The sequence below is a fragment of the Brassica napus genome, chromosome A10 (genome assembly GCF_020379485.1).
Source record: "Brassica napus cultivar Da-Ae chromosome A10, Da-Ae, whole genome shotgun sequence".
NCBI lineage: Eukaryota > Viridiplantae > Streptophyta > Magnoliopsida > Brassicales > Brassicaceae > Brassica > Brassica napus.
In genome coordinates, this window is record NC_063443.1 from 6293326 (window position 1) to 6305526 (window position 12201).

The 12201-nt window shown below is 34.9% G+C and overlaps 1 protein-coding gene across 1 annotated transcript; it reads right to left on the bottom strand.

Moving 5' to 3' along the window:
• Nucleotides 1–1060: 1060 nt before the first annotated feature.
• On the bottom strand, nt 1061–5633 carry LOC106411561 (C2 and GRAM domain-containing protein At5g50170). Its single transcript, XM_013852349.3, has 9 exons — nt 4959–5633; nt 3437–4645; nt 3151–3333; nt 2723–3006; nt 2494–2610; nt 2150–2412; nt 1873–2047; nt 1520–1792; nt 1061–1411 (listed from the first exon to the last, which is right to left on the bottom strand). Exons 1-9 carry the CDS (start codon nt 5305–5307, stop codon nt 1202–1204), a joined length of 3063 nt encoding a protein of 1020 aa, XP_013707803.2. The 5' UTR covers nt 5308–5633; the 3' UTR covers nt 1061–1201.
• Between the last annotated feature and the right edge of the window lie 6568 nt (nt 5634–12201).

Consider the following 12201-nt stretch of genomic DNA (forward strand, 5'->3'; position numbering starts at 1 on the left):
ATATAACTTACCGGCGGCAGAGCTCAACGAGAAGCCTCTGAGAAAATGCGCGCTAGGGTTTCCTCACAGATCTTAAATAGAGGAAGCGGCTGTGAGAATGGTGGTGAGAACGACGGTGATAATGGCGGAGAGAAAACCGGCGGTGAGAATGATAGATTAGAGAGAATCGACGGAAAACGCCTTCGAAATTGCCTTTGAGAGAAACGGCGTTAGGGTTTTCTTAATTTCGCGAAAAAGTGAAAAAAAAAACACCTTATATATGGCAGTAAATAATCCGGTTAGGTTTAAAAGTAGATTGTAAAATTAAAGGTTTGGTCCGGTTTGGACGACTTACTAGTAAGTCATCTATTGAATATTGTAAATCAGACGACGTACTAGTAAGTCGTCCCAGACCCTAAATTTAACCCCTAAACTAAATTGACTAAATTAAATAACTAACCACGTTATAAAGCCATAGTTATACTTAAATAGTGTTTACTATACACAGAAATAAACACACTTAGGTAAATTTTAAAGTTTTCAAAAAAACATTTACGCATTCCAAAATCTAACCCTAAGAACACATACAATACTACAAGTTGGTAAAACCTAAACCAAAGAATATCATGACTCACTACTTTCACTCATCTATGTTTAAAACAATTAATCTTTGTTATATCTTAATTTATATCTCTTAAAACATATTTTAATTACATGATTTCAATTTTTCACTTATCAAAATATTTTTTACAAATTTTTTAAATTATTTCTAAGTAGAACTAGACTAGGGATAGACAACTTACGGGGGTTAGAAACGTAAAAAAAAAATCAGTTTTTTTGTTTGTTCACAAATAGCTGGTTGTAATTTCAATAACCTTTTAGATTACTTTTGCATTTGATTCAATTTTGAGTTTAATTTTGCATTATAAAAGTTGTGAGTCAGGTAATTTTCCCATATTTATATCTTTGAATGGCAGAATCACCAAAGTACAGATGAAATATAAACCTGTTAATCGAATTGTGAGAATGTAATGTTACATCTTAGGGTGACCAGATTTAGAAAAAAAAAAAGACTTTCTAATGGGAAATTCGAGCTCTTATAGCTATTTTCATTCTTACTAATCGATTACACATTAGAAACTTTGGTGTCACAGGAGGCGAGTCACATGAACAGACAAGTGAAGGCGACAAACTAAGAAACAAAGTATAGTTTTATTACTAGTCAAAGAAGTGTCAAAGATGAATTTGCAACAGATTCTTTCTGGAACAAATCAAATATAACCTTCAATCGATTCCTGAACTTCTCCATTATACTTTTGCTTATCCTCTGTTCAAACTTTATTGGTTTCAGCCACCGGATCCTCAAGTAGACCTCACACTTGCTTGTTTTACAATCAACTCCTGCTTTTTTCACTTCATACCTTAGATGAACCTACATTCGTTATCAGAGTCATTTACTAATAGGCTATGAAGTGAGACTTGTTATAAAAACCAGAGGAAGAGGAAGAGGAAGAAGAAGAAGAAGAAGAAGAAGAGTTACGCGAAAATGGTCTCCAAATGGAACATCATGAAGAGCTACAATGTCATTTAAGATCCAGCCTTCATCATTTGGAGCTGTAGATTTCTGTTGTGAGGAGGTAACTCCGCCCCCAAACACAGAGACTGTGTGATTGTATTTGTAAGAAACCCGTCTTTCGTAGATCCCCGGTTTTTTAGACTCCCATGTTGTGCTCGCGTAATTGAGACATCCAGATTTCTCCATGATCTTACGCTCCATTTCTCCTCCACCAAAGATCTTCATAACTAATTCTACCTGTAACAAATGAGCATATACTATGAATGGGAACAAAAATGTATAAAACATGAAATAAAAGATGAGTGAAAAAGCTATACATCGCCAGGTAGATCACATGCGTACACCTTTGACATCTGTAACGGATCAGCATCTGAAACAACTGCAACATCTCCTGGCAAGAAGAAAGGATCTGACACATCTGATTCTTCTTCTGCTATATGTGCTCTTTGATCTACACTTAACGTCCTCGTTTTCCACAAAGCCATGATTGTCCTGTCATTTTCATGTATAATTAAAATAGCTACCAACTACGAACTTTTATCGCTGTCGGTTTGTTCAGGTTGTTAATCTTGTAAACCAAATTGCTTTGAATACCTGCTAGTCGCATCAAAAGACACAAATGACTGGAAATAGAACCAAAGCCTTCCTTCCTCATCCTGAGATTTAGCCCCATGCTTTGCATCAAGACCTCGGTTCTTTTTCAGAATAATGAGTAGCAAAGGGCTACCTAAGGAAGCAAGAGTTGGGGGGAGCACTTGGATGTCATCCATATCTTCCCAGAGAAAGTAAAACTTTGTCTTGTGTCCAAATATATTAGAATAGAACGCCACAATTCTAGCCGACAGAAAGAGCTTGCCCTGTAAGCATTGCATGTCTTAGATCCATTAGCCAGCGGTTCTTAGATAATCAGCCAAAACGAAATGACAATAAATCCAAACCTGCACAGGGAGTTTTCTCTTCAAGTAACATGTATACTCTTTGAGAAGAAACTCTTCATGGGGCAAACCAAACAGTTTCTGGAAAGCGGAGTTCTTTTGTGGCGACCGAATGTTCAACTGTCAACACATAAAACAAGGGATCAGACATAAGAATTTTTCGAGCAACCACATCGAATTGCAAAGACTGGCCATTTAATGATACTTTACTACAGTAGATTAACGTGTTCACCTTCTTTCCGACTTCCTTTTCCACCTTGCTCAAGTAATCCTTCATTGTTTCAACACCGTTCTTGTTTTCTAGAAAAATTCTCAGCTGTAATTTTGACTGAGACGCTTGAGCATGATGACCAACTAAAGGAACACACAAGTCCGCAAGTTCATCCGCTGTGAGTTTCAGGAAATTGATCTCCGCATGCCCAAGGGAGACACCCTGGTCAAATGGACCATCGAAATCAAATACCTCCACATCTAATACGGACGGTGGTTCCTCCATTGCATCAAATTCGATCACCTCTGCAAAAACCAAACTATGAATTATTTTAGTGGCATGGTGGCAATAAAAAAAAAGGAAACAGAGTAGGAGTTAAAGAGACGAAAGGAGATGCTGGAATTTCACTAAAATTGAAGAGGAATAGACAAGAAAAAAAGTTTTCGTACCATTCCACTGAGGATCCTGTGCTTGAAGTTTGACAGAGCTTGTTCTTGTTTTCCCATTGCAAGTGAAAACAACATAAGGATCAAAGAGCTCTGTTGCTTCCACCGAAGCCAAATTTGTGCCCTTAATTAGAGCTATTGTCAGAATCCATCCCTTACCATTAGCTTTGCCTCCTTGGTCTCTTCCTAAATTTTGAAAAGTAAAAAAAAAAAAAAAACTCGTAGGTAGTTGAACTTTTAAAGTAAATAAAAGTAGTGATATTATTTTAAGAGAGAAACTATAATTCACCTCGATGCAGTCTAGCTTGTATAAAGTGGACTGTCATCATATAAACACGCTCCAAAAGAAGAACTAGTATCCCACTAGAAAACAGCTCCCCAAAACTATCAGGTAAATCAAGACCATAGAATTCAACTCCTTGGATTTTGCTGGGCTCACAGTGAAGCATATGTACCACAACATACACAGACAACAGAACTGCACAGACGACAGAGGAACTCCAGAAGTATAGAAAAGCTGATTTCAAATCTGTCTTTGGCTCTGACTGCACTGTTGCTATAACCTGCTCCTTGTCCAATACAACAGCCGGATCAAGAGTTTTGTAATTCTTAGCCAAGAGATCAGAAAATTGCTCAAAACTCTCTTTAAGCCCTTGCCTAGCACCTCCTTCAATCATACCTTTCATTATAGTACTTTGGCTGAATTGAATACCCCACGATATAATCAGCCGAGAAGATTCACCAACAGCGTTTGGCTCCGTTACAGGTTCAATCTTGTAAAGCAACTCTACTTTAAAGGTGTTTCCATAAGGAACATCTGGTGTACTTACACTTACAAAAACAGCAAACTGATTCCCACTCGCTTTCCGGTAAACTTGACTCTCTGTAGCTTTTCCTGCTTTGACCAACTTTGTTGCAGGTCTCATGTATGTGACGAGCCGTGTTAGACGAGGAGTAATATCTTCCTGAACCATTGTCCAAGGCCCTTCCTGTACATCTGTTAAACTTTGAAGTTCAGCCAACTCTTTCCTAAACTGGGAATTGGGGGAGAAGAGAAATTTGTTAAGATCAGAAGGTGAGACTAAATATTTCTGATCGACAAGAATTCCCCCAAGAAGATTCTCAGGCATTTCTTCTATTTCTCCGTCGCTAGACTGCATCAGATCAAGGCCTTCCTCAAAGCCAGTACAAGTAGTAGCAGCAGAGGAGCAAGAGTTGTCTGTGGCGTCCTCATAATTTGAGGTTACACTATCTCCTGCTGGCTCATCGTTGAGTCTCTTAGAGATTTCCTCTTTCTTATGAAAAAGCTTGTCAATCTGGTTGACGAGATTCTTCATAATGTGCTTCCCGTCATGGTGTTTACGACGTTTCCCTTCTTTAGCAGATCCTTGGACTTCTTTAACATCCTCCAAGCTCACATCCTGCTTATCAGGGAGAACTTTTTCATCAGAGGTACTTTCAGACTTCCCTTGCAAAGACATACTGAGAAGGATTTTCCCTGGAATACAACGGAAAAAACAGCTTATATCAGAAGATACAGAGAGCCCAATGTGTCTATAAGGAAAGCTAGCAAACTCAAAGATTTGATGATTCAGGTATCTCTTAGTAATAGCAGAGAAAGCTTCTTGATAAATAGAGACATTCTCCTAAACAAAGCAATTTATAAATAAATATCAACACATTCTCCTCATGTGTAAAACACATTCTCAAGTATGATCCAAAGCCAACAGGAGAATCTATAAGCATCATTCATGATTTATAAAACAAACTTTTGTACTCTAAATGGCTGCGCAAATCCAACAGGTACTAACCACATTCGATGTTAACGAACTTGCCATCACTGGGCTTTTCAATGACGAACCACGTCGGCAGCAGCGTCTGATTCTCTTCACCGGCGACGGAACAAAGCGGAATCCGAACTTTACCAATCAAACCCGGGGAGACATCAGAGAGATGATGATCGTGGTCATGATGAAGAACAGATACAACAACATCGTCGTCACCTTCGCCAACTCTGAAAACGAATTCCTCATGCCAGATCGGATTGGAAGAACCTCTGGAAACTCTCGTCTTGGACTTGTGTTTCCCAACGTGAAGCACGACGGACGTCTCTTGAACGGGCAAATCCTTCGCTTGTAGGACGTACACGTAAAGCCTCATCGCGGTTGATCAGAGGTAGGGAGAAGTTGAATGGAAGAATAAGAGAGGGGAAGTTAAAACCCATAAAGGGAGGAGATGAAACGTGGGAGAGGAAGAGAGTGACACGGAAAGTGATGATTGGGATTTTGGGATTATGGGTCGGTTTCAGAGATTCGGCGATTTTTGTTGGTCACTCAGCAAGTTTTGCTTCTTTTTTTTTTTGATATATTTTCTTTATTTCTTTGCTTTGTGTTCAATGCTTAGCCAAAAGACCGTTTAAGCTTTAATGGAATTTGAGGAACACGTTTCTCAAGCAGTTTTCACAAGCAAAAGACAGAATATCTCTCGGTAATCGGAAACAAAAGAGGCGTTAGAATTTGAGCCTGTCTAAAACATTGCACTTTTTTTCATTTCTTCAAGATTGTGCCTTTTAATCATATTGAGTCGTCTGAACTTTGTGTTCTCAGATTTGTTTCCTTAACGAAAATATTATTAGGCTATGATTTTAGATGTGTGGTTAGAGTTTTGGCTTTCCAATTAAATTTGTTTTTAAGAAACTATTATTCTTTAACAAATTTTTTAGGAATATCTTCCTAAATATGTAAAATATCTTTCTAAATTTTTTAGTTATATATTTCGAAAATAAGTATAATATATTCTTAAAATTGAAAAAGATATTGACAAATATGTATAATATCTTTACAAATTTAGAAAAACTTTCATAAATGGTTATTTAAATATACACTAGATTTTGACCCGCACATCCGTGCGGATGTATTTTTTTAAACAAATATGATGCTATTTGCTTTTTATGTTACTATTTAGGGTTGGGCAAAAAACTCGAACTCGAAGAATCGAACCGATCACAATCTGAATAAGTAAGTACTAAATCCGAACCGGAATTGATTAAATATCTGAATTATTCAAAAATTTAGAATTTGAAGAACTGAAACCTAATCCGATCTGAACCGAAATATTTTGGGTATCCAAAAATACGTAAATAATTATTAATTCTCTATCCAAATATTTAAACTAAACCTATTTAAATTGGTTATCTAATTCCGAATCAAATACTCAAAGATCTGAACTGGATATGAAATCTCAAAAAGACCTGAAAACAAACCCGAACGCCCACCCTTAATCACTATTATATATATATCATATATGTGTCATCATAGGTTACAAAATATGTGTTATCATATAATTAATCGTATTTTATATGTACCATCAAATAAGTTTTCTTATAATTAATAATATTTTATACGTACAATCATATAAATAATCACATATATTATTTTTAAAAATTTAATGTGAAATATAAAAACCATAATTAAGTTGGTGTTTGAAATTGAGCTTTGTATTGTATTTTTATTATATATATTGAAAACATTTTTATAATAGTTATTGGAAAATATGTTAGTAAAAATCAAATTTTGAATATATGTATATTTTTGAATGAATTTTTGATATAAATTAATTTTAAATTATTATTTTGATTTGAATATATATATCAAGTAACATAGACCCATTATTTTTTTAATATAATATAATGGACTTTCAAATTTTTAGTAGCATAAGCCCATTATTTTTTTTCCTAACTTATTGCTATCCATGTTTCCAAACAGTATTTTTTTTTAACTACTATCCATATTGCCAAACAATCTCAATGTGTACTTCAACTTTAATAATATAGATTCTTGAATGTGAATTTAGGAATACATATTTCAAATATATGTATATTTAATAATATATTACTGTATATGTAGAACATTTTTTAAAAAGTTTAGTATGACATTCTTAAACTTTTTTTTTTGCTAGATTTTTTTTAATCTAGTTAAATTTGGGGGAGTCAAAGTCCGCGAATGGACTTTTTCCTACCCATTCAAATGAATCCTAAAGCATGGATACATATTCACGTTAAATGACCAGAATAATATCACTTAGTTTCACGTAGCAGGGTGATAGAGCTTGAAACGTGTTTGCGTCCCAAACCGTCCACTACCACCCAACCACAAGGTCCCACTCGACATTCTTAAACTTGATATCTATATTTTACAAAGATACTATGCATATTTAAATATAGATTTAAGTCAAGCTTATCAAGATGTTGGCACATTTAGAAAGATTTTCCTAAGTATATACACACAAGTTACATTAAAAAAAATCTAATTATACGTATATGAAAGCATTTTTTGAATTTTGGAAATCTAATTCATATGTCGGCCTCTTGTGTCTCGTTTAGGTTGGTTTCTTGACTGCTTACTGTTTTTTTTGGGGCAGACAGTTGCATAGTGACATGCCTTGTCAGATCTCCAACATATCACCTTTGAACGATCTTCTCGAGTTTTGTCTTCGGTGTGTGACATATTGTTTTGGTATTGTAACCAACCTCGACCTCTGCCTCTATAATTCTATCCTCTGCATCTACTACAAAAATTCTCATAGTTCCTCTGATTATGCTGGTCGTTATTCAAAAACATAAGATCCCCTTGGTATTCTTTCTGAGTTTCTTCTCCTACACGCTCCTCGTATGCCTTAAGCCTTCCAACTATTTCCTCAAACTCTGAAGAGTTGAGGTCTAAGACTTTCTCAAGTGGCACTATGATCAGGATGTACTTTGTCTCAGAAGACCCTTCAAGAACTTCTTAACCATCTTGCACTCTTCTATGTGCTTTGGATGATTGGCCCGATATCTTTCCTGCAAAGTCATCGACCATATCATTATCATCCATCGTTAATCTATCAAACTCTGTCATCAACGTCTGAAGTCTCTTCTCCCTTACATGATCAGCTCCAAGGTGTCGTGACTTGATAGCGTTCCAGATTTTTTTTGAGGCGGTTTGTTCTCCCACCAGGAGAATCAAAGTCTCGGAAACAAAGTGAAACAAAAGAGCAGTTGCAACATCGTTTTTCTTCTGATCATCTAAACCAGGTTCAATCGTGTTCCAAACTTCATGAAAACGAATAAGAACCTTCATCCTCATCATCCAAGCCGTACAGTTTGTTGATGATAATATAGGACAATGGATTGATGCGGATCCAAAGTCCTCCGTGAGAGGCGCAGCTCTAGTCACGTCAGCCCTCTTGCTTACGTGATATCTCCTTTTGTCGCTAAGATCGAAGCTTCAACTTAAGCTTAGATCGAGTCTCCAACCTGAGGCTCTGATACCAATTCAAATCTCTAGAAACACAAAGATTATTAAGAACAACTTTTCTTATTAGCTTTAAAAACTTCTCAAAACTAAAGCTCTTAATGTTTCTCTTAGATCTTATGGAACACATCTCCATTAGACTTCTATATGAAAGACAATTATCTTTAACATGTGGGATATGGAAACACAAACTTAATCTAAATAGGAAATTTCATTTTTCGTATTCAAAATTTCTGTTTTGTGTTTATCTCTTAACATATTAAACAATTATTAATTTACTATCTCATTTGATTGATCGTTTGTCATCATTATCAGCCGCTTTATGGTTTTGGTTCATAATCTCCAATTCTTCTTTATTGGAGGGTTATGTGATCTTGTGTCTCTTTCCAGCCTTGGCATCTTGAATCATATTTGTTTCTTGTGCATGAAGAATTTACGATCTTTTGTCTCTTTTATGCCAAGAATTAGAGTGTTTTGTTCCTGAGTATCCACTGCCCGTCTTTTTTTTTTGCTAAGGTAAGGGATATTATATTAAATCCCTTACTAGTGTAGAACTTTTTTCTATGGTAATTTAGATTTTAAAGTATGTTCTGTCTGTATGAATTGAATCTTACTTGTTAGTTAGTATATTCATTGTAAGCCGGAATTAAGGGTCTAGAGGATTCAACTTTGATCGAATTGAGTGATGTTAAAGGGTGATATATATGTATATATTTGTATGTATGTAGTTATAAATATAAGGACTAAGGAAAGGCTTGTGGGTCTTGTACTCTTGGGCTTCAACCATTTAATAAAATCAGATGGCAAAAAAAATGTGAAGATTGTGGGGCCAGAGACGTCTGAGTTAGCGACGTAGATGTATGGAGATTCAGTGGTTGAAAGACGTTTGTATATCGATACAGGGTGATGATTGTGGGGTGCAGAGACGTTTGCATATCGATGTAGAGTATGATTGGGTACAAAAATGGATTTCTGTACTATAGACGCAGGATATGTATATATGTGTGTGCATTAGCTATGTGCTATCATCGCATTGTTTATTTCGTGTAATGCATTATGCGTCTTATTTTTTCATGTTAGAGCTAAATTTCCATAGTGAAAGTGCTATTTACTGAATCAGTGGTTTGCGTGTTTAACATCCATAACTCGCTGAATAGCTCCTCTTTTACTCACTCCTCATTTTTTTCCATGCAGGTAAGCATGTCGAGTAGTCGGATATCTAGACGGTTTGGTGTCTTTGGATCGTAGTATTTTATTTTGGCTTTTCATTTGGTTTTTTTACAACTTTTTGATACGATTTATTTTGGTTATTAAATTTTAAAATGATTTATCCCACTTTTATTTTCTTAAAATATTTTGATATTTTATTCAGTTTTGAATAACTTGATTTAATTCGATATTTTGGGTATGTACAACGCCTTTCTTGTGAGTGAAGGAGACGTATATTACAATTTTAGTGGCCACTGATTAGTTTTTTTGTTCTATGCGGTTCCTATCGTTTGTTGTTCTTGAACCTTCTGTTCAGTCATCACACAAGAGAGTTAAAGTACCATCCCATCTTTAAAACACTTAGAGCTAATTCTATAAAAAGACAAAAGTCAAGGGTGAATGTTTTTGGGATTGTGCTGAGTTAGAGGCTGGCGTAGCATACTATAGAAATACATAAGTTTGGGTAAATTCAAAATCTTTCAGGAGCAATTATTTGAAGATAACACGTCGTGTAAAATTAATTAAGAATGATATATGTAATAGATTGTTTAAGTAACTTCTAATAAAGTGAAAAAAATCTTTGATGCTTTTTCATTGTTTCTAGATTTATTTTTGGGACAATGTGTACAATATATCCAAAGATGGACCAAATTAGCAAACTACCCATAAATATGGATAACTCAAAAAGGAGTAGCCTTTTGACACTGTGCGGACAAAAAAGCCCTTCAATTTTTTCGAAAACATGTAACTTTAAATTTATTGGGTATACATTATGTTAACTGAACACTAAGAGATATTTATCAACTAAATATTTATATATCAGATAACAAACTACTAACAAATCATATATCGGTTAATGACACAATTAACAGCTAATCAGTTATCTATCAAATAGCCCTAAATCTATTTGTAACAACTAACACTCTATGTACCAATTACAAATTCATTAAAATAGAAATAATAGCAGGTAAGTAATGAAATAGCTGCTAACGTGTATGTTATCTAAAAAAAAAGAATGTAGATTTCAAGATTTGAAATTAGAAATAATAGAATTAGTGTGAGATAATAACATTAGCATTATGGATGTCAAAAGAATCAGAGTAAAAAAATAGAGATTTATGATGAAGAATAAGAGCATAAAAACGACATGTGCGAGAGATAAATGGATTAGAAGATAGTGACAAGAAGAGAGAGACAGATACCTTAGCCTGTAGGAATAAAATGGTCACACAAAATAGTTTTCCTTTTATAAGAATAGATGACAAAATATGTGTGTTTGGATATATTCACGCGAATTTCTCTTTATTTTTTGGGATTTTTGCAAAATTGACCTACAACTTAAAGTCAAACACAAAACTAACCTCCTTTTTTTTTGAAAATTGGTTTTGCCCTATTCACCCCACAAGTTCATATAATTTACGAAAATACCATCAATTTTTTTTTTTTTTTTTTTTCGAAAATGACATTTTTACTCTCTCACCCTCATCATCTTCAAGTAATTACAAGATTGCCATTGTCATCAATACCACAACCACCATGAACAACCAATTTGAAGCTCTTAATGCTCCCAAAATCGATTTACCCTTCTTCTTTTTCCATTCTTGTGAACTAAACACAACATATCTCTCACTTTCTCTCCACAATGAGCTAAAAAAACCTAAAATTTTGATTCTAAAATTTTTATGGTTCATAAAGTCATAGAAGCTAACGATTATGGGTGGGTGACTTTCGTTTGTGATTCTGTGTGCTTGGAGAAGCCTTATGTATGCTAAGGAACTTATCTCACCAATTTAAGGTATGACATCGAGTTTTTTTCCAGATCTGTTCGTCAGACGACTTACTTGGGAAGTCGTCTCGCTGTAGACGACTTACCTTTCAGTCGTCTGGCTATAGACGACTTACCTGGAAGTCGTCTGGTCAACGAAGAGGTTATTTTTGCAATTGACTTCGAAATCTGTAACCTGAGACGACTGAAAGTTAAGTCGTCTACTATTGTTTGGTTTCAAAAAAAATTCCAAAGAACCTAGACGACTTACATTTCAGTCGTCATAGGTTAGTTTTGCATTTGACTGGATAATTTCAGAAGTTTGACTTCCCCAGACGATTTACATTTCAGTCGTCTGGCGAAAATTAAAATAATAATATTTTTTTTAAAGTAAACGACTTACAATTAAGTAGTCATAGGTTAGTTTTGCAATTGAAAAAAAAAACTTCAAGATTTAATTATACACAGACGACTTATAATTCAGTCGTCCACCAGACGACTTAATTGTGAGTCGTCCAGGATTTTTTTCCGAGATTCTGGTCAAACCTCGTAAATCCTGGACAACTTACATTTCAGTCGTCTCGTGGACGACTGAATTATAAGTCGTCTGTATATAATTAAATCTTGAAGTTTTTTTTTTCAATTGCAAAACTAACCTATGACGACTTAACTGTAAGTCGTCTACTTTTAAAAAAATATTATTATTTTAATTTTCACTAGACGACTGAAATGTAAGTCGTCCAAAAAGTTAAACTTCTGAAATAATCCAGTCAAATGCAAAACTAACCT